The 26334-nt window shown below is 46.7% G+C and overlaps 1 protein-coding gene across 1 annotated transcript in view; it reads left to right on the forward strand.

Moving 5' to 3' along the window:
- The window catches only part of LOC146075598 (adhesion G protein-coupled receptor E5-like), a 77430-nt gene that overhangs the window by 25786 nt on the left and 25310 nt on the right, over positions 1–26334 (forward strand). Inside the window, exons 5-9 of the mRNA XM_083184985.1 lie at positions 10856–11014; positions 14398–14520; positions 19167–19213; positions 20494–20571; positions 24559–24724. Coding sequence (XP_083041111.1) covers positions 10856–11014; positions 14398–14520; positions 19167–19213; positions 20494–20571; positions 24559–24724 — 573 coding nt within the window. The remainder of the gene's footprint in view (positions 1–10855; positions 11015–14397; positions 14521–19166; positions 19214–20493; positions 20572–24558; positions 24725–26334) is intronic.

Genomic DNA, 26334 nt, shown 5'->3' on the forward strand with positions numbered 1-26334 from the left:
AACAGCCGTGACCCTAGCACTGTTTCGTTTTGCTCGACCGCATATCGCAAGATGGGATTCAATGGCACACCTGCCGATCAGCAAAAAAGTGGGCGTGTCCGTGTAAGTGGACGTGAATGGGCGAGATTTTGGCGTGTTCGCGACAATTCACGGCCGTTTTCAGAAAAACAGGTCCGACTTCTTTTAAAGTTGGGCCCGTTCTGTCAATCTGCCTCTACAATGCTGTTGGGCAAGAATACCCCCCCCCCCCCCCCCATAATCTTTTTTGACTGATATTTAAAAAAAAATATATATATTTGATTACATTTTCCTTATATGTCGCACTCTGTGTTTCAAGTTTAATCATCCAATTCTGTCGGATTTTAGCTTCCAACCAGTGGCGTAACGATGGAGGGTGCAGGGGATGCAATTGCTATGGGGCCCGAGGGCTTGGGGGGGCCCGAGGGCCCAGCAGGCAATCCCCTGCACCCGTTTGAATTATTCAATGTTTTTAAATTGAAACTGCGGCGCTGCGCTGAGCAGAATGTGTCTTTAGTGACAGCTGGTAGAGAAGGGACGGGACAGGATGCAGGGCACTCGGCAGCATGAGCACCAGACTCTAGAGGGCGCTGCAGCTGCCTTCTCTATTCTCTTTGGCGCTAGCTGGCAGTCATCCCTGGGCCTGCACGCACGTCACACACAGTCCCAGCAGTTACCTCCGTGCAGGGTGCCGCAGAGCTGTAACGCCGCAGAGGTGTGGACCCCGGCAGAAGAAGCCTGTGCCGCGCGGTCTTTTACTTGAAATTCCTAAGCTGCCTGTGATCAACCAGGTAAAGGAGGTCGGGCAGGTGGTGGGATGCGGGGGTAGGCTCAGCGGGTCATGGTGGAGGAGCCAGCCTGCTCCCCACCTGCTCTCCAGCATGACAGTCTGCTTCCACCCCTGCTCTCCTGCCTGACAGTCTGCCCCTGCTCTCCTGCGTGACAGCCTGCCCTCCCCTGCTCTCCTGCGTGACACCACCCTGCCCCCTGCTCTACTGCGTGACAGCCTGCTCCCACCTGATCTCCTACGTGACAGCCTGCTACCCCCTGCTCTCTTCTGTGACAGCCTGCCCCCCCTCCTGAACTCCAGTGTGACAGCCTACTCTCCTGTGTAACGGCCTGCTCTGCTGCGTGAGCAGCCTGCCCCCCTCCATCTCCAGTGTGACAGCCTGCTCCACCTCCCTGCTCTCCAGCATGTCAGCCTGCTCCCCCCTTCCCCCAAAAACTGTCTGTCTTGTGTATCCCCCCACCTGGTCCCTCCTTCATGTGCTGGATGACCCCCCACCCCTGTTTTTCCCCCTCTGTAGCCCACTATTTCTTGCTCCCCTCTCTCTCTTTATCTCTCCGACATGTTATTTCTCTCTCCCTGATGTTCTTTCCAACCCTCTCTGCTCTCTCTCCCTGACTCTCACTGCCCCCCCCCCCCCCCCCCCCAATTCATGGACACATTCTCCTGCTCTCTGTTTCTCCCAGATGCTCTTTCTCTCTGACACTTTCTCCTGCTCTCTGTACCCTGGCACACTCTCTCTCACGCTCTCTATCCCTGACACTTCCTTTCCCTGACAATCTATCCCTGCCTGACTATGTCTCTCTCACTGCCTGACACTAATGGGGGGGGGGTGCCATTTTAAGATTTTGCTATGGGGCCCACTGTGTTCAAGTTTTTGCTATGGGGCCCACTGTGTTCAAGTTACGCCCCTGCTTCCAACGTTGCTTTATGATCTTTTTTAAATTGATCAATCTTTTTCTTTGAGATCCTATTCCCTATTGCCACTGCCACCATCGAATGAAACATGCATCTATTTAAAATCACTTTCATCTGCTGCCAATTTCAATGTTATTATGCAACTATCATGGTGTCTGTGCTGATAGGTGATCAGCTAAAGCACAGGTGAAGTGTGTTGAAGAGGGGGGTGGGGGGGTACAGTATTTGTCTCCAAAAACTTTTGACTACTATGGATGTCTGATGCTCTAATACAGCATCACATTTGCTATATGACAGTCTCTTGAGTGTGGGTTCTTCTGGAGTTTAACAGTGCAGAGAAAAGTATATGGAATATGTACAGTAAGCGCCGACTAATCTTCGAAATATATATATACATCAGTGGCGTAACTATCGTACCGCAGCCCCCGCGGTGGCGGGGAGGCGCTGAGGGTATGTGGGCGCCGGGGGGGCTACGGGACTATTGTTACTCACTGGTTGCCTTCTGCCGCCGGTGCTTTTATGTGCACCGGGTCCCAGCTCTCCCGAGTCCCGGCTACTGCTGCAGCCGCAGCGCTTCTAATACAAAAAGGTGACACTTGGAAAATGGCTGCCCCCATACCGCAGTTATTCGTCTGCAGTATGGGGGCAGCCATTTTCCAAGTGTCACTTTTTCATTAGCAGCAGTAAACGGGAGAGCCGAGACCCGGCGCAGACAGATGTGGCCCGAGGTAACACACACATACACATACACACAAACACGTCACACACACAACCACACACACAAACACAACCCCCCCCCCCCCCCGCCGTACCCCGGCTCCCCTCCGCTCCGTGTTTTTTTTTACCGGGGGGGGGGGCGCCTCCTGCATTGTCGGCAGGGGGGCGCAGAAAAACTAGTTAGGCCGCTGATATATATAATAATAATAATAATTATTATTATTATTATTAAGAAGTGGAAAATGAGTGATTCTGTGTAAACCAAATCACAGTCAGGTAGACCAACAAAAATTTCAGCCACAACTGCCAGGAAACTGGTTTGGGATGCAAAGAAAAATCCACAAATAACTTCAGCTGAAATACAGGACTCTGAAAAAAGTGGTGTGGTTGTTTCAAGATGCACAATAAGGAGGCATTTGAAGAAAAATGGGCTGCATGGTCGAGTCGCCAGAAGAAAGCCATTACTACGCAAATGCCACAAAGCATCCATCGTACAATACTCCAAACAGCACAGAGACAAGCCTCAAAGCTTCTGAAACATTGGGCCTTATTCTAGTTCACTCTTTCTGACAAAGGAGGTTATTCTGATCGGAGCGGCCAAACGTGCGTACGTTCGCCTTTAACGTACGCTAGCCGTACGCGGCCGTTAGGGTTAGGTCCACCCACAAATCAGCCGCTTACGTACGGGCAGAAATACCGTAGAAGGGGAGTGGCGTACAAATGAGCGTACGGCAACGTACGCGGACGGCCCAGCCCTTGCACTCCGACAACAGGCGTACAATTGAGCGTACACCGTTTACGGACGTCTCTCGGCCATCTTCCCACCGACTTCTTGCGGCTATCTGAGCGTACGCCAGCTTGCACGGACGGGTCCCTATTGTTTTCAATAGAAAAGTCAGCTTATGTCACCGCTCGTGAGAGTGAGCATACGTCCGTGTACGCTGACATACCCTTCATATATATGGACCTGCAAATCTTGCCTTTCAACTATAATTATGAAAATTAATTAATTGATTGAATTAATTAATGTGCAAAATAGTGGGCATGGGCTTAAAACATTGCTGAAACATCCTTTGTAGGTGTTAGATGTGGTTTATGTTATTGTATCCTAAATACAAAACCTATGTTAGTATTAGAGTGAACACGTTGACACATGTCGACTTGTGTAGATTGAGTGTGCTACTGTGTAAAGTCTATGAAAGCACGTAGTGAATGTGTCTAACTGTTTAGCAAATACCTACCTTAGCGTATATAAGCAGGTCTTAAAAAGATTCTTACCTTAAATTAAACAAACCTTTAAATGTGGAGAAGTATAGAAAGATAAGCTTCCAATGTGTTTGAGTGCTGTGTGTGGCTTGCAGGTAGTGAAATCATGGTTTGGACTTAATAGACTGCAGCATTGCTTATTTCATTCAGGTGTATGTGTTTGAGTAGTAATCAGCGTTAATTAGCAAACTCAGGCGCACGCTGGCATGCGGTATCTGTAGGGGTGGTTTGAGCTGGCGGTTGGCGGGCGCTTGTCTGGTGTCCGAAATGAACGGTGCTTTAGGCGATCGTGCGGTAGTAGCACCGCTCATTTTTTGTGCACACCCCCGTGTACGCCCATATTTACGCCCATTTTCCCTCATTATTTCGGCCGCTCCCCTCAACACGCCCCTATGCCGCCCCCAATACCCGTACACTCGCGTACAGGTTTTTTCGCACGTTGAGACCCGTCCGTAAGCGTTGTTCAGTGTTCGCGCCTGCGCATTAGCGAATCTGCACATGCGCAGATCATGAAAAACCCCGGAACGTACGCGTACGGCCCGGCCGCACCAACCAGAATAAGGCCCAAAATCCTTCTCAGATGGACAAAAACATGTGCACTGCAGGGAGGCAGATGTTACTTGTGCAGAGAGAATTAGATTTGGGTGAGTTATTTTGTTTCTGTGCAGGAAAACTACTGACTGCTTTATTTTTGCACTGCAATATAGATCTCACTTTTAAGTAAAACCCCACCCAAATCTAATTCTCTCTGCACAAGTAACATCTGCCCCACCTGCAGTGCACATGGTTTTGTCCATCTAAGAAGGATTTTGTCAGAAAGAGTGAACTAGAATAATGCCCAAATTAATTTGGAGTGATGACACCAAAATTGAACTTGTTGGCCACAACCATAAAATGTTACATTTGGAGAGGAGTCATCAAGGCCTATGATGAAAGGTACTGTACACCATTTCTGCTGTGAAATACGGAGGTGGACCGCTGTTGTTTTCAGGATGTGTGAGCAACAAAAGCACGGGAAACTTGGTCAAAATTGATGGCAAGATGAATGCAGCATTTTATCAGAAATTAATGGAGGAAAATTTGCACTCATCAGCCCGGAAGCTGCGCATGGGACGTACTTGGACATTCCAACATGACATTGATCCAAAACACAAGGCCGAGTCAACTTGTGATTGGCTACAGCAGAATAAAGTGAAGGTTCTGGAGTGGCCATCTCAGTCTCCTGACCTCAATATCATTGAGCCACTCTGGGGAGATCTCAAACGTGCAGTTCATGCAAGACAGCCCAAGAATTTACAGGAACTGAAGGCTTTTTGCCAAGAATGGGCAGCTTTACCATCTGAGAAAATAAAGAGCCTCATCCACAACTACCACAAAAGACTTCAAGCTGTCATTGATGTTAAAGGGGGCAATACATGGTATTAAGCACTGAGGTATGTAAACTTTTGATCATGATCATTTGGGTAGTTTCTGTTGTCATTATGATTTAAAAAGAGTAAACACAGATGTTTGACAATAAATGGCTTCACCCAACCACTAACCATAAGTGAAAGAAAAGTCTGTGAGTTATCATTCTCTAACAAATGTATATGTCTGTATACATATACAACATATGCAACATAGTGGCACACACTCAGATTTAAACAAGCAGAGTCAGACTACAGCAGTAGAATCAAACGTTTCGGAGTTTAATCCGTTTTCAAGGACAGAACACACAGTAATAAAAGAACACTTACATAAATAGCCATGTACTGGATCCCACTTCACGGCGCTCTCCCCGTCACTCGCTCCTCTCTGAACGAGCACTTCCTTGTAGGTCATGTGATCAAACAGCTGATCTCTCTCACGAGTCCCTGGACAGCGTCCGTTGCTAGGAGACAGCGGCGCTAGGTCAGAGACGCCAGTTCGGTGGGAGCGATGTGCAAACACCTGAAAACCAATGCAAAAAATGTTAAACCACACTCGGTGAGGGGGGACATACAAGAGAAACAGGGGTAGAGGGGGAACAACAACGGGGAACATAGGAGGGAAGTGCACGTGTCAGCATCCAGCGATAAACAATTAGCAATAAGAGAAAAATGACAATCACAGAATGGGATAAGCACTGCGTCTAGAAAAACATGTTGAATGACAGTTGTTCGTTTAAACCTCTGGGATTAACTGTATCCAGTTTGAAAATCCATTGAGTCTCAATCTGTAAGAGGCGTTATTCTCTATCTCCGCCTCGTAGGTCATCAGGGACATGGTCGATAATTGTATACCGCAAATTGGCAAGAGTATATTTGGCAGCTACGAAATGTTTGGCGACGGGCTGTTCCACTGTCTTGTTAGATAGGGCAGCTCGTATGGCAGTGCGGTGTAAGGCAATCCTTTCTTTAAAAGTCCTTATGGTCTTGCCGACATACCCGAGACCACACGGGCATGTGATAAGGTAGACCACGTATGTCGATGAACATGTGAGAACATGTTTGATGGGAATCTTCCGTCCCGTATGCGGATGATTAAATGTTTTGCATGCAATCAAAGCACTACGGGTCGTGCAGCCTGTGCAACGATAGCATCCCGCAGGCTTGCGATAGGTACCACAATGCACAAAGTCCCACAAGGATTTATTTGTCTTTTTATAGTGTAGTGCAGCTCTTACTCCCATGTTGGCTTATCCATGTTGGCTTGAAAAAATGTCTGGTTCCATTGACAAATATACTAAAGACTTAATTAAGTTTAAACGTGATAAAGCTAACAAGGTTCAAAAGGACTATGAAACAAACAATGTCTATACTTGGCTTAACCCTCAACGACCACGTGATTCTGCCAATACCAACTTCAGACACCGATATGGTCGTCCCCCCACGTCCTATATTACAGGACTCCAGTACATCCCAAAGTGAGAGCGAACCAACAAGCAATAAATCAGCTGCAGTGCAGCCCCCTTTAGGTGGAAGACCCCTTCTTGCAGTGACCATGAAAGGCATGACGGGGTCCCGCAGGATGCGGAGGGGGCAACAGAATACAAGGGAGAGGAAGGTCTCACAGAGGACGTTGATAGAAGATTTGACAAATTGACACGTACAGATTTTCCAGATCTCTTCGGCTCAAGGACAATTTTTGGCTCTAAGATGGGACACACAGACAATCAGGCTATCCCTTATCAACTGCGGAAATTTAAGCAGGTATCTACCTTTGATCCCCCCACTAACTCTGCTTCTATTAAGACACTTTCCCGTGTGTTGTCAGAGGCCCCATTGGTTTGTCCCACTAAACATATCTTTGCGAATTTATCCAATGATGAAAAAGTGGCTTTAAAATCATTAAGTGAGCGGACTGACATTGTCATCCGCTCAGCGGACAGAGGCGGAGCTGTGGTGGTACAAACTACCACAGCTTATATACAAGAATGCCAGCGTCAACTCAATGACACTATGATTTATCATTCATTGGACTATGATTCCACTAGCCAATATAAAACTGAATTGGATGTGTTGTTACATGAAGCTTGTAATGAAGGTGTTAGATCTGCTGATTTATTAAAGCTTTTGGTTGTGCAGTACCCTATAACCCCTTTATTCTATACATTGCCCAAGATACACAAGAGATTGGTTGATCTCCCTGGCAGACCTATCATCTCAGCCAGGGGGTCATTATTTCAGCCTATCTCTGTGTATCTTGACAGCTTTTTAAATCCTTGTATACAGACTACTGAGTCATATCTAAAGGATACTAACGATTTGTTGATCCGACTAGGTGCATTGGGACATGTCAGTGAGGATATGATATTGTGTACTGCAGATGTAGTCGGGTTGTACACGTGCATACCTTACGAGGCGGGCATGCAGGCTGTGCACAACTTGATCCGTGATAACACCCATTATAAGGGTCCCGACATTAGCTTTTTCATGTCCTTGCTGCAATTGGTTTTAACAAAAAAACTATTTTTACTTTATTAACAGCTACTACCTACAGGTGTCAGGCATTTCGATGGGGTCCTCAGTGGCCCCATCGTAAGCCCACGCCTTTATGTGGTCCCTAGAAACAGTGCTGTTTAACCCCTTAAAGTTAAGTGGTCATCTATTTAATTTAATCGATTTAATGATGATCTGCTGTTTTTTTGGTCTGGTGAAGAGAAGCTCTTCATAGATCTAATAGACACACATAATCTCAGCAATCAGGCGGTTAAATTTACTTTTATCACTAGTCATACGTCAGTATGCTATTTAGATGTACGCATAAAACATTCGTTGGGAAGTATTTCCACTAGCCTACATGTTAAAGAGACAGACAGGAACTCAGTCCTCATGCACAGCAGCTGTCACCCCAGATGTTGCGTGCTAGAAGGATTGTAAGTAAAGAACAGGAGATACTCTGGATGTAATTATAGGTCGGTTCATCCAGAGAGCCTATCCGTTGAAGGAACTAAATGAGGCTAAAAGGAAAGTCTTAAGTTTGACCAGATCAGTAAAGTTGATACCAAGCTAGAAAAAAGTAAAGTTACCATCCCATGGGTTAACCGTTACAGTGATAGGAGCCCCCGCATTACTCAGTATGCTAAACGCTTGTGGCCATCCGTCAATACTGATAGAGATCTGCCGGCCCTACACAACACACGATTAATGCCTGCCTACTCCAGAGGTTCCAACTTACGAGATCGGTTAGTGAAGTTGGATATTTCTGAACTAGTTAAACCACCCAGACTATCTCACTTTTTAACCAAAGCACCGGGGTGCTACCGGTGCACGGGCTGCACCACATGCAGTTCCCTTCTTACTGGTAATACATTCAAGCACCCATATAATGGCACAAAATATTCAATCCGCCATGTACTGAGCTGCACTTCTAAATTTATAGTGTATCTCCTTTACTGTACCTGCGGCTATGTATATGTAGGGAAATCCGAAACCTCTTTTAAAGAGCGCATGGCTAACCATCGTACCACCATCAGAGCAGCCATTCTTGCTGGTGGTGGTGATATGCCTGTACCCTGACATTTTGCTGCAGCGGGACATTCGGTGGCTAGCCTCCAGACAAAAATTATAGACCACATCCCTCCATTGAAAAGAGGTGGCAACAGAGTAAAAATGTTGCTACAATGTGAAAGTAAATGGATTATGAAGTTAGATAACATAGCCCCCCGGGGCCTTAATGAAAAACTGGGCATGCATTGTTTTTTAGGTTGTTGATCTTTATAGAGAGTCTGTAGCTGCTAATATAGTGACACTTTAAGCCAGGCATGTCCAAAGTCAGGCACAGGGGCCAATTGCGGCCCATGCTGTCATTTCAAGTGGCCCGAAGCCTCCAGCTGGAAGCGGGCAGAGCATCAGATGTGGAAAGCACAGGACACTAAAGGTGGGGCCCCGGCGAGCACGCCTTTACCTTGCTGTCTGCTGCAGTGAGGAGGTGCCGGCCGCCACAGTCAGATGTGTTTGGCGTCCTACCCCTGCTGCTGCAATCGTATATCACCCTACTCCACAATCACAGTGACAGCAGTGTTTGTGGAGGGGGGTAGCAAGGGGGAAGCTTGCTCCCGTAACATGCAGAGCGGAGGAGGGCAGCAGCGGGAGCCAAAGCATCTCCTGTCCTTGCAGTGCCTGCTTTGCCTCTCCTTCCTCTGGCTCACATAAGGGGCTGGGAAATATACAGAGAAGGGAGGGGCAGAGTGGGTGACATACAGTGAAGGAGGGTCAGGCTGGGAGACATACAGTGAATGGAGGCAGTGATGGTCATTCAGAGAAGTGGGAGCAGGGGCAGGCTGGGGGACATGCAGTGAATGGGGGCAGAGTGGGGTACATAGTGAATGGGAGTCACACAGTGAAGGAGGGTCAGGCTTGGGGACATACAATGAATGGAGGCACTGATGGACATTAAGAGAAGGGGGGCAGGCTGGGGACAGAGTGAATGGGTGCAGAGTGGGGAACATACAGTGAATGGGGGCAGGCTGGGGGAAATACAGTGAAGGGGCAGGCTAGGGGACATAGAGTGAATGGGGGCAGAGTGGGGGACCATTCTGATGTGATTAATGATTCAAAGAATGTCAGGCTGAATGGTCGGCCCCCACACATTTACACTTCACCAAATCTGGCACTTGTCGCAAAAAGTTTGGACACCCCTGCTTTAAGCTATCAAGCCACTATACATAAACATACAGTAGTCTGCCATCAGCTTGTCAGAACAAGCCAATATTATTACTAATGTATTACCATCACTGTCATTCTTTGTAATTAAGTGATAATAATATGCAAAAAAAAAAAAATATGTGTGAACTATGGCTGCACTGCAGTCCTTTAGCGCAATAGTCTTTGTTTTTAATTGTGGTCATTTTATTAACTTACTTTGTTCTTGTATTTTTTGCACTTTATATGTTTTTTATTTTCTTTCATTGGTGAATACCCTATTGCATTTGGGTTAATGATCAACTGGACGCAATCCTACTCTCCCAGTGAGGCTCTGTAACCCACAGGTGAGGGAGAGCGGCCAATCATCACATACCATTGTTGATTGGTGAAATCCCTAATTGTGATGTATTTATATGTGCACTTTGTGTGTGGTTATTTTATCCCTGACGACGGGAGGCTAAGCTCCCGAAACATGTTGGCAAAATAAAGCATTTGAAACTTACAAGGAAGACTAATATCCACTGTTGTTACTATGCTGTGATACAACTTGAATACACTTACTTTTTGCAAACTGGTGTGACAGCCAGTGAAGAGTGTATATATGTAAGTGCTATATGCCTCGGAGGCTGGAATAAAGATTTTATTTGCTGCAGTGACGTGCTGTCTCTTCTTCTTTCCTGGAGGGGAGACCCAGACCGCTATATATATATATATATATATATATATATATATATATATATATATATATATATATATATATATATATATATATATATGCAAAGAATGGACGGCACTCAGGAAAATATATCACAACATTGCAGTCATAGATGTCAACGTATCACCACTTTATCAAGACATATATAAATATACATACACACACATATATATATATATATATATATATTTGTGTGTGTGTGTGTGTGTGTGTATATCTGATGTATACAGGGGCAGCCAAAAATGTTATGCCTAGGGGCGACCTGAACCCTAAATTCGCCCCTGGTTCGCAGTATTATATTATGTTTCTTTTTTTTAACTTTTTCAGACATAAACGAGTGTATTGGAGATGCACATTTTTGTGGCAGTTATACAAGATGTAAAAACCTGAAAGGTGGCTATTACTGTGAGTGTGACAAAGGTACCCGCAGAGGAAATGCAACACATTTATGTCCTACTAATAATAAAACTGAGAATATTTGCACAGGTGAGTAAACAAGAAAAAAACACCTACAGTATTTGCATAACATAAATATTACATTGGATGTTACAAATCAATATATATACTGTAGGTATAGGTAGAGCACTGATAATCCGGCATCCTCGGTTCCAGTGTGCTGGATTACCAATTTTGCCGGATTACCTGTGCTGTACCTGTGTCGAGTCTGCACCCTACACCTGCTGTGTCCCCTCAAAAACTGACTCCCCCACACCCCCCCCCCCCACCTATTTTACCCTCCGCGGCTCTCTCCTGCAGTCCGTCTCCCCTCGTGACTCCCTCTGTCAGCCAGCAGCGTTGGCTCTGGTCTCTTACCCTGGTGACCGTCCAGGGAGATGATAGATGTGTAATAAATGAAAGCGGCACTCAAAGCCGCCTTCATTTACTACATATATATATATATATATATATATATATATATATATATATATACATATATCACATAGAAACATAGAATTTGATGGCAAATAGGAATCACACCCCCCACCCTTTTTTAACCATATTGATACCCTTTAACCCTATTTGATCCATATTTCTGTGTAAGGCTATCCTTATGTCGGGATATGGTCATTGGGTCATCAGCATGATGGTAGACATGCATTTAGGTCGACATGCAGGAAGGCCGACAGGGTCATTAGGTCGACATAGGAAAGGTCGACAGGGTCATTAGGTTGACATAGGTAAGGTCGACAGGGTCATTAGGTCGACATGTTTTTTTTTACTGTGTTTTTTTTTTAGCTAAAATGTGGCAACAAGCAGTATTTCATGCCCTACCATCCACTAGGGAGTGGTGGGAGAATAAAATAGTGTGCCCGACGCATTGCTTGCGCAGCGAGCTATGCGATGGGACGCGGTGCTACGTTTTAGTGTTTATGTTGATTGTGTTGACATTCCGGTTAAACAATAAATAAAATGTCGACTTTTTCAATGTTGACCTTACACATGTCGACCTAATGACCCTGTTGACTTAAAGTCATGTCGTCCTTAACTCATGCAGACCTAAATGCATGTCGACATAATGGTGTCGACCATGATGCTGCTTAATGATCCATACCCCTTATGTCGATGCTACCTAATGATCCATACCCCTTATGTCAATCCCATGAATGTTTAAATTATTCTTCTGTCTTAACCTCTACCACCTCTGATGGAGGCAATTGCACTTGTCCACTACCCTTGCTGTGAAGTAATTTTTCCTCAGATTTCCCCTGAACCTCCCTCCCCCCAGTGTCAGTGCATGTCCTCATTTACTTATCACGGCGCCCACGATTTTGATCGCGGTCATCGTGGGTAAAAAATCGCAGGCATCGCATGCACTAAAAAAATGGGTGCGATGCGACCGACGCGATGCCCGCGATTTCCCATAGGGAACAATGTTAAATGTCTCAATTGACCCGTTTTTACTGTTCAATGCCTCAATGGTCCAGATTTTTCCATAGGAAACAATGTTAAATGGGCCACAGAGCCCAAATAGGCACCCTGAAGTGTGAAATGGCCCCCACAATTGTTAACGCCACCCCACGATCAACGTGAACCCGAAGCGTGGCGAGCGCCGCGAGCCCGCGAGGGGCGGCGGTACGCGTCCTACGACCTTTTCATACCCCCACTATCCACGTCGGCGTGGAGTTAAGAATAGAATAGTGTGGCGAGCGCAGCGAGCCACCGAGCCCGAAGCGTGGCGAGCGCAGCGGATACCTGTGAAGCCCGCGAAGGGACGCGTTTACCTGTGAAGGTATCCGCGTCCCCTCGCGGGGCTCGCTGCGCTCGCCACACTATTCTATTCTCGACTCCACGCCGACGTGGATAGTGGGGGTATGAAAAGGTCGGAGGACGCTTACCGCCGCCGCTCGCCACGCTTCGGGTTCACGTTGATCGTGGGGTGGCGTTAACAATTGTGGGGGCCATTTCACATTTCAGGGTGCCTATTTGGCCTCTGTGGGCCATTTAACATTGTTTCCTATGGAAAAATCTGGACCATTGAGGCATTGAACAGTAAAAACGGGTCAATTGAGACATTTAACATTGTTCCCTATGGGAAATCGCGGGCATCGCGTCGGTCGCATTGCACCCTTTATTGGGGTGGGGGGGTCCCCACTCCCCCAGGGCCCCTGGCCAGGCTGACTGGTCAGAGGGTTAATACTTTGGCCGGGGGGACTTGTATAAAAAGTCTCGCTCCGGCTGTGGCATTACCCTGCTGGCTGGTTTGGCCTGGGGCTGGTTCTTAAAATACGGGGGACCCCTTGTCATTTTGTCCCCCGTATTTTGGGAACCAGCCCCGGACCAGAAGCCTGGGGCTGGTTGTTAAAAATCAGGGAACCCCTATTTGTCGGGTTCCCTGATTTTTAATTACCGGCCCCGGCTCTTTCAGCCTGGTGCTGATTACAGCTGTGGGGGGGACCCCACGCTGTTTTTTTTATTAATTTATTTAATTTTCCTTTTTTTTTACACTAAAGCCTGCACGGATCTGACTGATCCGTGCAGGCTAAAGCCAAATATGACAGGAACATCAGGGTGTATTTTCCTGTCGTATTTTGGTGCCTATTTTACACCAATTAGTAGCCGTATTATCAATACGGCTGCTAAGTAAATCAGGAACCACCATTCTTTTGAATGGTGATTCCTGTCGTATCCTATCGATGGTGTAGACATTCATATTTGTAAATACAAATACGAATGTCCCATCATTAGGAATACGAATTGTTGTATTTTCGGGATAGTAAATCCCGAAAATACAAATGTGTAAAAAATAGGTGTATTTCTGCCTACGAATACACCTATTTTTTACGAATCCATATTGGTAAATTTCCCCCTAAATGTCAAAAATAAGTGTATTTCTGGATACAAATACACCTATTTTTTTTTTACAAATTTCCTTTAGTAAATTTCCCCCTAAATATTTGCAAGAAAATGATTGCATGGCATTTAAATTCAGTATCTGAGATTGCACACAAACTTTGTATCGTGTTTTGAAACCTTGTTTTATGCACAAATAAAATATATTTCTGTGTATTTCATGTGTTTGATGTGCTTATACAGCATAAATGCAAGTTACCTCAAGATACACCATTGAAATATAAAAATATTCTGAAATACGGAATAATCCGTTATCCAAAATTCTTCTGTTCCCGAGCATTTTGGGTAAGGGATACTCAACCTGTATATATTTTATTGCCAAAAGCTTGATTTTGCACCTCTGGAGAAATGTTTCTTATACAATTAATTGTTCACACAGAGAGATGTTAACAATGGGGGTTTCAGGTAAAACCCATTTTGTGCTGGCTTACATTAGTAAAACTAAAAACATATTATTCATAAACTAAATCTGCATCTCTTTTGTTTTGTTCGTAAATTTGTATCATCTCTGTCCACAGATATAAATGAATGCACAGAATCCCCAGGTATCTGTGGTCCCAACAGTCACTGTAAAAATATACCTCATTCCTATATTTGTTCCTGCAATACTGGGTACATGAACATCTCCAATTCATGCACAGGTGAGTATCATGTTTGCAAGTTAAAGAAAATAAGGTGCCTAGTGAATTATAGCGTTTGACCTTTAACACTAGCTTAACTATATTACCCCTAGAAATAAATCACACGGACACATCTTATCACTAACATAAAGACACGGACAACAACTGCATAAGTTAAAAGGTCATGGATATTTATTAACTGGTATGATTTGTAAACGGATGGCTAGGAAAGCACTTGGAGACCAGCTCCGGTCAATGGGTGTTAATAATGGCAGTGACTAGAACGCCCCAACTTATAACATGAGTGATGAACGCCCCATCTATCTGAAGGTATACACTGTGCTGTGACAATCTCATCACCCCTTATATGGCATGGCGAGGACACTTCCAGGAAGTGTCCAACGTCGCCCCGCAGAGGCAGGTCTCACCAGCCGGCCTGGCAAAGTGGGGCAATACCACACAGAGGCCACTTGTACCTCAACATGATTGCTGGTCTAAAAGCCAAATTAGGTGATAGCCAACAGGCCAGGTAGCAAATGAGAGAGCAAGGGAAAGGGAGGGTGGGATTCCAGAACTCAAAGAGGAAGTAGCATCATATGACTCCCCTTATATACCCCTGACAAAACTACCTCCCCTTAGCTACCTAATTGGCTAATCTACCAAAAAACAAATTCCCAAGGCTCCTGGGTAATCTACCTACAGTAGTAACAAAACTTTATTAACCAATCACAAAATTCACAGGCTCTTAAATGCACTCATGCCTATACAGCCCTCGTTTGATTTAAGTAATTTTCAGGGAAATAGGAGACACTTTAAAATGCGTAAGGATCAGATATCAATATTAAAAACAAAGCATAGATGAATTCCAACAGTGGGAAGAGGCTGTGAGAGGAGACCCTGTTATCAGTGCTTTTCTCACTGACATTTAGTGAAGCAGGGTCTGACAGCTTTGTGAATTATAGGCAGGACGCATCTGTGATCATCAGACTAAGAGAATTCTGCTCTGCTCAGATGGGTTATTGTGGCTCCACACACATCGGCCCTTATTCTAGTTGAATCGGACGGATGCATATTTCGGGCAGGAACCGAGTGTTCTTAACATGCCTACCGTACGGATCGCTCACACCGCCCGAATGCAGTAAAACGTCGACCGAACGGACCGCGAGTGGATGTTTCATGTGAACACCTCCTCCATCTGTGGGAACCTCCCCCATCCTCCGATGGTCACTGACCATCGAATGATGGACCAAGTGGTCAGACAGCACCGAGTGCTCCAGAGCACTCGGACATTTTTCCGTATGAAAGCAAGGATATGGGCGGGCAGCTGACATCTGGCTATGTCAGCTGTCCGCCCCCCACACGTGCGTCACAGCCACATTAACATATGTACACCCAACGTTTTCATGGGAATATGTAATGAGCCCAAACAGCCCTTCACGCCCCTCTCCACCCCCTGCTTGGATGGTTCCGTACGATTATTTTCTGCACGGACCTCACGCCGTGTTCGTACGTGTGTAGCGTTCGCACATGCACAGATACACCTCTGCAAACACCAACCATCGGCTGTCCGTCCGCACTCGGAGCCATCCGACTCAATCAGAATAAGGGCCATTAGGTCAACACTGCCTTGCAGAGGTAAGGGGAAGTTTTCTCAGGCAATGGGGCCCTTCCTGCTCGCTTCATTGAGCCAGTCGTATGACTTTGTTCAAAATAGCTGTGCTGTGGCCCAGGGGAAAGCTCATTGCTGATCTGGGCAGCAGAGGACCCCTAAAAACCTCGATGTCCCAGTACTGCAACAATGGTAGTTCCACCTCTGATTGTATTGTATGAGAGTAGGTGTCTGGCCATTGTTCTGTATGAGGGGAGGTGTCTGGGTGTTGTAGTGTAAGGGGAAGGTCTGGGCATAGTAATGTATGAATAGGGGCGTCTGTGTGTTGTAGTATAATAGATGGGTGTTGTAATGTATGATGGCAGGTTACTGGGTGCTGCAGTGCATGAGTAGGGGTGTCTGGGTGTTGTGTGGGTGTTGTAGTATATGAGTAGGGTTGTTTGGGGGTTGTAATATATATGGGGGGTGTTGGGGTGTTGTAGTATAATAGATGGAGTTTATGGGTGTTGTACTGTATGAGGGAAGGTTTCTGGATGTTATTGTGTATGAGGAAAGTTGTATATGAGGGGAGGTATATTGGTGTTGAAGTGTATGAGTAGGTATGTCTGGGTCTTGTAGTATATGTGGTCAGGGATGGAATTACCGCTATGCATACTAAGCACAGGCATGGTCAGGCCACCGAAACATGATCCTGGTGCACGGAAGTAGTCACCGCTAGATCTGGAGGAAGTAAGACACAGTCAGAATCTCCCTCTACTCAATGAGAAGCCTTTTCCTCCAGGTGCCAGCAGGGGGAGCTGAGAGTATCTGCTTCTCCTTGTGTACTGTAGTCCTTTTTCCTGTTTTACTGCTCTGCCAGAGCTAACGCAAGTAGTTAGGTTAGTCATAGAGGGGTAGATTTATTAAGCTCGGTGAAGTGATAAAGTGTCTGGTTTTTATCATCGGACAATCAGCTCCTAGCTGTCATTTTTTCAAACCAAGCCTGTAACTTCACAGTTAGGAGCTGATTGGCCGTTGATAAAAACCAGACACTTTATCACTTCACCGAGCTTAATAAATCTGCCCCAGTATTTTGTATGGAGAGGGGTTACCGTGCAAGCTGCTCCCCTTTCCCCATCCCACATTGCTATTTCCTTCCACCATCCCACATTGTGCTTCCCCTCCCTCATCCCCATTCCACACTGTGCTCCACTTCCCCCATCCACATGCCACAATCTGCTCCCCATTCCCCTCCCCATCCTGCATTGTTCTCTCCTTCCTTTATCCAGATCCCACACTGTGCTCCCCTTCCCCATCCACATCCCATACTTTGCCCCCATCTCCCTCCACATCCCACATTGTGCTCCCAATTTACATCCCACACTGTGCTCCACTTCCCAATTCACATCCCATACTTTGCTCCCCATTTCCCTCCACATCCCATACTGTGCTCCCCATCCACACCCCATACTTAGCTCCCCATTTCCCTCCACATCCCACATTATGCTCCCCATTCACATCTCACACTGTGCTTCTCTTCCCTCATTAACATTTCCAATTGTAATCCCCTACCTCCACATCCCACAGTGTATGTAGAGTGGAAAAGAAGGCACAGCGTAGCCTTGGCTGCTGAGGGGCAAGTGGAGTAAAACATGAGCTCTGCAGCACTACAGATAAAAGGGTCCTTTGGGCCACTAAGCCCTTACACACTTGTAGCCTACAAAATATCTAGTTACATCCCTGATAATTGTAATGTCTTAAAAAAATAACTGGAGGGCATTAAAGTGTTATATAATATCATGTAATGTGTCACAATATGAACAGGGGACACTCTGGGGGTTATTCTAGTTCACTCGCAAGGGGACAATTACTCTCTAATGGACAAAATCATATGTACTGCAGGTGGGGCTGATGTAACGTGCAGATAGAGTTATATTTGGGTGTTTTATTGTTTCTGTGCAGGGTAAATACTGGCTGCTTTATTATTACACTGCAATATAGATATCAGTTTGAAGTACAAACCCCACCAAATGTAACTCTCTCTGCACATGTTACATCAATCCTACCTGCAGTGCACATGGTTTTATCTATTAAAGAGTGATTGTGCCCTTGCGAGTGAACTAGAATAACCCCTGTGTCATAATGTCAATTGGTGGGTACTGTGTTGTATATGTTGTACTGGAAGCCCTGCACTATGACATACTGTAATGTGAAAGCACTAATATGATTCAGAAAATAAATGAGGGTAGTACTATGGGTCATACAATGAAAATCTGTAGCAGAGAGGTAACACATTGAAATCAGTTATGTTAGTCTGTGCAGTTCCTTTTCTTCACTTTGTCTAAAGGTGACACATTGGGACAGGGGCTCCTTTAAAATGTTGCTATGGGGTCCACAAAGTTCTGGCTATGCCACTGCCATATCCATGTCACTGAGCATCCATACACACCTCACAACTTTCTCTCTCAATCTCCATATCCCATACCTCCCAACTTTTGCAGTGGCCTCGAGGAAAGGGGCGTGGCCTCGCGGGATGCCGCAAACTCCGGCCACGCCCCGTTTTTGACACTCATCTGCGCTGAATAGATGCTGTGCGCATGCGCACAGCGTCTATTCTTGGCAGGCTGGCGGGCCTCCCAACTGTCCCCCCCACCGCGGGACAATGGCGTCCCCGGGCGGGATGCGGGAACGTCCCCGAATATCGGGACGTTCCCGCGGTAAGCGGGACAGTTGAGAGGTATGATATCCATAACAATTGACCCCCACCACCCTATGCAGTCTTTACAACCAGCCCTCCCAGTCTCCTACAGTAAATTAGCTTCCTTATTGAAAGCCTATGGCTTGGTTTAAGGACATATGGAATTCCAATTTATGGCAGCACTATTATATAACTGTTTTGCATACAGTATACTAATACATTGGGTAAGATATTTTATTCTTTCTTGGTAAATTTTGTGATGTAGGTCATGCACCATTTTTGGTGCATGGCCTACATCAGAAAACTTTTGAAAGCATATATAGACTCATTTGTCTCCATTTTCCTGATCTATAGATAACTTTTGATATTATCTCTTTCCAGCTAAATGCAAATCCACACACATAAGCAAACCATGTGATGCTAAGCAGGTAAGACACGCTATTCTCAGTCTGTGAACCATAGTCTTCAAAAACAATGATCTGTTTGATGTTTTTCTACCAGGTGGTTGGACACCAAGAGAAATCCTCTAGTTTGGTTCATTTATAATCTGCCACTATCGCATCACCATAATGAGTACTCTAGTTTACTGCATTTTAAGATGATCCGATTAGGACCAAATCTGCTTCTTAGCGGGATACCCGAGTGCCATGATCAACGTGTATACAGAAAGGTGGCCAGACGGGGTGGTGATGGACCATCGGGGGGGGGGCACATCTCTGGGCAGGAACCGACATGTGTGGTGGAAGGAAGTCCACTTAGTGCACTTATTAGAAGAGCAGAGTGTTTGTTTCTATAATGCCCCTGGCTGTATATTGTCCCATGTCTTCCCAGGTACAGTACCTCTTTAGTCTGTATCCTGTGTAGATAGCATTCCCCTTTCCTGGAAGACAGTATGTGGATAACTCCAGTGGGGATGGAAGTGCAAACAAGGGCATAGTTCCCTGAAACTCATCTCTTCAGGCAACTTATCAAATTCCAGAGCCGCCCCCAATACCTTCATATGCCTTTCTCATCCACTTACATCCCCACTGTGCAGTACACACATAACCTCACTTTTTTTCTCTCACCTTTCCATCCTCCTGACTCCAAGCCAACATTGCTGGTCACCGTTTCATATAGCCCACAAGATCATTTGCAATCTGGTGAACCATTATGCAAGACAGTACATAACACCTACCTAAAGGGCTTTCAGAACGATATTGTGAACAATATTGAGTAATGTGCATGCTGTACATAGTTATGCTGTACATACAGTAGTTACGCAAGTTGTTAACGGCTCACTCCCTCGTCCAAACATGTTTGGACAAGGGAGACCTCATTAATGGCGGTCATGCAGCATGATCGTTCCTCTCCCTCGCTGTCGACCCCCTTGCATGCGGCATCGGCAAGTGTGTATGCACTTGCCAATGCCTGCCCATCCTCCCCAACCCAACCCCTTGCCAATATCGGCGTTGGGGGGATCTTCTACTGTGAATGGGCCTTAAGAATCTGTAAGTAAATAATTAGTATGATTCGCCAATTCTATCAGTGTCTGGGCCAATCTTGTGGTGGTTTTTAAGTTATCTGTCCATGAATTTTTCTGTAATGACAAATATTTGCTTCTAATGGAGACTAAAAAAATAATAATTATAGTAATTTACTACTGTGTTCACTAATTTTTTCATGGATTTATAGCAGCGAATTGAAAGTCTTGTGTCTCTCTTTCCAGTTTACGTGCGCCATGGATACATTTAGAGATGACTTCACTCCACAGTGTGACAAGCAGGAAATCCCCTCACTGAATGAGGTTAGATTTCACTCAAAATTGATCATTGACTATTACAGTGGTAACATAAAGGTTGAATGAATATGTATATAACTAGGTGATTCATCGCGCCCTACGGGCGCTCTTCACACCGTCGTAAGGGGCTGCGCCCCCTTAACTTGTGAATGTTTTTGTTGCGAGGGTGAGGGTTGGGTGCTATCGGGGGGCGGGGTGGTGCTTGGGGGGTGATGTGGGCAGGGGAGTGGTGGGTTCGGGGATACTGTATGCGGTTGATTTGCAATTGCGGTGCGTATGGGGGGTGTTGTTTGGTTAGGTGCAGGGAGGCATGTGGGTGTTATGGGTGGGGGAGGAGCCTGTGTGTGGGTGCGGTAGTTGAGTTGGTGATGGATAGCGGGGGTGCGTGTGTCTGGGCACAATGCTGCTGCTGACGGGCCCGCAATCCCCCACCTGTGTCCGGGCACAGGTCTGCTGCGGGAGCCGGCTCCCCCCGCCCATGGTGCTGCTGATGCTCTCCTCCTCCTCCTGCTGCCGCCCATTGTTTAGGTAAGACTAAGTACGGGCGGCCATTAGCGCAGACAGGTGGAGGATTGTGCTCGTCAGCCGGCCGCATTCGGGGTCATGTTGATGCAGGGGCCTCTGAGGGGGGGGGGGGGGGGATTGCCCCATGCGGCCCCCTCTGTATCCACGCCTGGCTGGGGACGGTGTGCAGACTCAGAGTGACAGATCTGGGCTATGGACTGTATGGAGGGGGGCGGTGTGTGTATAACGCTGGGAGGGGCGTTATACACACAGTGCTATGCTCGGAGGGGGTGGTGTATATATCGCTGGGAGGGGGGTGGAGGGTGTAACTCAGTGGGTATATGGGTATAAGGGGGCTATATCTATGTGGCAAGTATAGGGAAATAAGGGCTTTAAAGCCAGGTATATGGGAATAAGCGGGTATATAGGCAGGTATATGGGTATAAAAGGGGTGTGTATATATGTGGCAGGTATATGGGTATAAGGGGTATATGGGCAGCTACATGGGTATATAAGGGGTGTGTATGTATGTGGCAGGTATATGGGTATAAAGGGGTCCTTACCAGTGCAGCGAGCGGTGTGGTAGCGGGCTCAGCGGTTCCCTGGCCAGTGCTGGAGGATGGGTCACCAGAGGCAGCAGCACCTGCAGGACGGGCCGGAGACGCGGCTGAGGAGTGGGGTGTGCCAGGGGCTGCAATGCAAGAAGTGTGGCAGGTAAGTGCTTGCTCCTCAGACTGGGCAGCGGAGAGATGGCGGGCTCTGAGCAGGCTCTGGCCTTGGACAGGAGAGCGCCCCAGCAGCACCGCCACCAGCAGCGATGATCCTTGGAAGGCAGATGGCGGGGGTCCCTGCGCTGACCGGGGTGTCGGGTGCGCCTTACGGCAGCACACAGTACAACCTGGGCTATCAGTTGCTCCAGACATTGACCCACAGTGGGCGGGCAGCTATTCCGGGTGGCAGCAGCAGAGGCTAGAGTAGCCTCGCAGACACCGGCAGCCACCATGGGCGACTGCTAGTCCACACTCAACAATGCGAGTCGCTACAGACAGAGTGCAGGCAGGCTGAGGTGAAGGGTGGCAACATGGGTGGGGAGGGTCGCAGCACGACTTGTCACTTGGGCAGGGGGCAGAGTGTGTGGTAACTTTGTGTGTATAACGCTGGCCGGGGGGCCTGTCCAGCGTTATACACAACTCCTCCCAGCGTTATATACACAGGGGATGATTGACACATGTGGCTAAATATATAAGAGATTGTATCTTGTTGACAGGACAACAGTGTCTAGGTCGACAGTCACTATGTTGACTACTAATGGCCGACGGTGATTGGGCGGCACCTTCAAAAGGTCAACATGCAATAGGTTGTTGGCTTCCTTTACTTTAAGGAGAATGGATTGCTCATAGCTCCCAACGTTGAGCTGGGTGAATCGGGACTCTCGCTCCAGGGTGGAATTGGGTGAAGGGGGCACCCCCGTATTGGGGATGCCACAATACTAGGCACAACCAGATTTCCCATCACTATGGGGGCACACGGCATGCCACCAGCTCCTCTGTCTCCTGTGAATAGACGCTATATCAATATATTCTGGAATAGTGACAGAATAAATGTGTTGACCATTTCCATGTCGGCCTTTTGCTTGTGTCGGCCATGGTATCATTTACGACCTAGTGCATGTTGACCTTTTTCCAAATCTTGACCCATTCACTGTCGACCTCGTGACTCTCGACCCAGACACCATTTAATCAAGAACCATACACAATACCCCACTTGAAGAAATGGTATTTTATGGTCTGTTGTGGGCTGAATGTAGCATTTTACGAAAACAGTTTAACATGGCTAATTATTATTTATTATAATGTCTGTATTATTGGGAAAAAATCTCAGCAATATCACCATCTATTCTGTCACTATTCTAGAATGTACTGAAACAGCGTCTACTCACAGGAGAGTGCGCGCTGGTCATGTGCCCGCATAATGAGGTCATGTCTATTGCTGGTGGCATCCCCAATAGGCCATGCCCCCTTCACCCAATGCCACACCCCTTTATGGGCACTTGGGAGCCACTTGAGGGTCCCCATTCCCCCAGGAGAAGCCCTTGACATCTATTGTAACACACAAGCTATATCTCTCAAATTCAGCGGCTTAGCAATAGCCCCCGCAGACCTCAAGCTGGCTTGGAAATGCTGTATGGGTGGAGGTGCTGGGGGTCTGCGAGAACTATTGCTGCACCGCTGCCGGGACCTGCAGATCTACTTGGGTGTGGTGCTGTTGCTTCTGTTCCCATCAATAATGTCCCTCCCAAAATGACCATGGCCTTGCATTTGAACTATTCTGGAGGGGGGAGGGCACCATGGTTTTTGTTATGCCCAGTGGTGCAAGTAGATTTTTTTTCTCAGTGAACATGGTCACTTGAAACTAGTAGAGAAGTACATGAGAATAGGGGCATTGTCACATTATGCCATACACCATAATACTCTTTACACATTATGTCATGCTAGAGGCCAAACAGGTTACTCGCAAATGTAAGACACCAGAGAGGTGTTGTAGAACTACAAGACGCAGTGGGACCATTAATGCTGGGACTTGTGGTTCTCCAAGTACCTGCACCTGGGGAGGCTTGCTGGGACTTGTAGTTCATCCAATGTTTATTGTTCGCATTTTACACATTCATACCATCAGCCCAGTGTTCCTGGGCCCTGGAGGGGTCCTAGCCCGGGTTGCCCAGCCACAGGTTGATGCTTTTGGCGGACGACTTTGTATAAAAAGTGTCCTTCGGCTGTGGCATTAACAGATCCATATGCTGCTGGGGCCTCGCACGTCTTTGGCAGCCGGTAATAGCCAAATACAAACAGCTACGACTTTGGCAAATAGGAATCCCGAAATATGGTAGGTTTGTAAATTTGCCATATTCTCCATTCATAGTGTCGGCTGTTCACTGCCGATCCCGTTAGTATACGTTTGTCCTGGGATCAGCCATTTACGGCCAACCTTAGTAAATTTACCACTAAAGTCTAACTTATTCCAGGTATGGCAAGATATTCTTAAAGGAGTTTGACAGGAAGGAACAAACCGTGCTTTATTTCTAGTTATCTTCTAGAACATGATCAATGACCGCTAGATCAATGACAGCTAGACTCTTATTGGTCAATATGGGCAACACCTTTGGAACAGAATTCCTGCCAAATGTAGTGCAGGATAGGATTAATGTGGACAGGTGGAAAACAACTATGGCAGAACACATGAGATTGGACACATATTTTAATTTCTTGTTTTTGGGCGGATGTGCAAAATGTAATATATTTGTTCTGTTTACTTGGAATATAAGTGAAGAATGGAACAAAAGAGAAATAAAGGCAATGATTTTGTCTTCAGGCCCTAAAGAGAATAATTTGGATGCTAGATGGTGTAATGAATAGATGTCAGAACTGTTGTGCTTAACCCACGGTTGTGGATATGGGAATAACCTGCTTTACTCCACTTTGTACCCGGAAGTTCTTGGACAACTTGGATGATTTGATCTCTAGATTCAACTACAGCACTGCTGAGGAAAGGTTACAGAATGTCGGGTTCCTGCTGCAGTATGTAGAGGACACTGTACAGAACATGGCTCTCATACTACAGAACAACAATTTCCTGTCTAACAAGAATGGAGATATCAGTGAGTACACTGACAGAGCGCTGTGTGTTTTTCTGGAGATGTATATAATGTATATAATGTGCACATTATATCACAGTTAACATATAATCAGATGGAATATGCTGGATCTAGATAACTTACTAATGATATAGTCACTGTGTAAGTAATGTCTACTTGAGTGACCCCTGAAAAACTAATAGTCACCCATATTTGTGTTATTTGTACCCCAATGTTTGAAATAAATACAGTATACTTGATATTTGAAAAGCAATACATCTGCTATGATCAAAGTATTTTTTAAAGGGACTCAAAAATAGATTGATGTGTACTCATAGGTTTTTCACATATTACTACATATATAAACATGCAATATTGTTGGCCAGGGCCGTATTAAGGTCTGTGGGGGCCCTGGATAACAAAATGTCCAGGGCCCACCCCCCGGACAGGAGCAGGTCCCCCCCCCTCCCCCCCCCCCCCAGATGGAGGCGGGTTTCCCTCCCCCGGGCGGTGGCAGGTCGTCCGCCCCTCCTGTCTCCCGACGGAGGCAGGTTCCCCCGTCCCACCTGGACTGAGGCAGGTTCCCCCTGATGGGTGTGGTATGACTCACCGACAGTCGGGATCCCGAAAGTCATTATCCCGACTGCCTGGCCTCAGACAGCGTGGCCAGCGCAACAAAGCCCCTTGCGGGCTCGCTGCGCTCGCCACGCTGCGAGCACGATGGCGAGCTACGCTCGCCACCTATTCTATTCTCCCTCTATGGGGGTCGTGGACCCCCACGAGGAAAAATAGCCGCCGGCCGTCAGTGTTTTAACAGTCGGGATCCCGACGTCGGTTTAATGACTGTCGGGATCCCGACTGTCGGAACCCCGTCCGGCACCCCCCCCTGATACCTGGGGATCCGGGCAGCGGGTCCCTGCGGCGAATGTGAAGTCAGCGGTGGGGTCCCTGCGGCGGATGGGCAGTCAGCGGCGCGGTCCCTGCGGTCGATGGGAACTAGTAGCGCTACTACTGCAGTGCAGTGTAATCGGTTAAGCCAAAACCTGTTCACAGCAATGAAACAGTCGATGCTGGGAGATGGTCTCATCTCCCAGTGCTGGTCGGGATCCGCCTCTGGTTACGTCACCAACCCAACATTATTTCCGGGAGCAGCCACTAATGTAAAACACCTTTGCATACCTTCTTTCTGGCGATTTAAAGGGGTCTCATGCCAGGATCCAGGTTGGAGCCGGATACAAAATCCTGGCTGCGAACCGGTAAAAGTGATATTAGTCACTAGTTCTGACAAAATGGAGTGTTTTTGTAAAATTATCAGAATTTCACTAAATCCACATAATCTCTTCTATATGGTCTGTGATCTGTCAGGGTCCGGCAAGGTCTATTGCCAGGACATGGCTACTCCCCATCTGGGCGCATTAGTCCTTGCGTTTCATTGGCGTTTAGCTGACAAGGTCCAATGAGTGGTAGTCGCAGACATGGTCTCAGTCTCCGTGGGTCCGGCGGAAGGTTCTCTGCTGGCTCCCGGTAGTGTAGGTCTCCATCTTGCCAGGTAACATGGCTCTCAATGATCAGGGTCTTTTATAACTTCTGTTGGTTATTCTTAACCAATGGCAGCCGCTAACAGCTACTAAGTC

This window comes from Crinia signifera, chromosome 4, assembly GCF_055691185.1.
Source record: "Crinia signifera chromosome 4, ASM5569118v1, whole genome shotgun sequence".
In the NCBI taxonomy this organism is placed as follows: domain Eukaryota; kingdom Metazoa; phylum Chordata; class Amphibia; order Anura; family Myobatrachidae; genus Crinia; species Crinia signifera.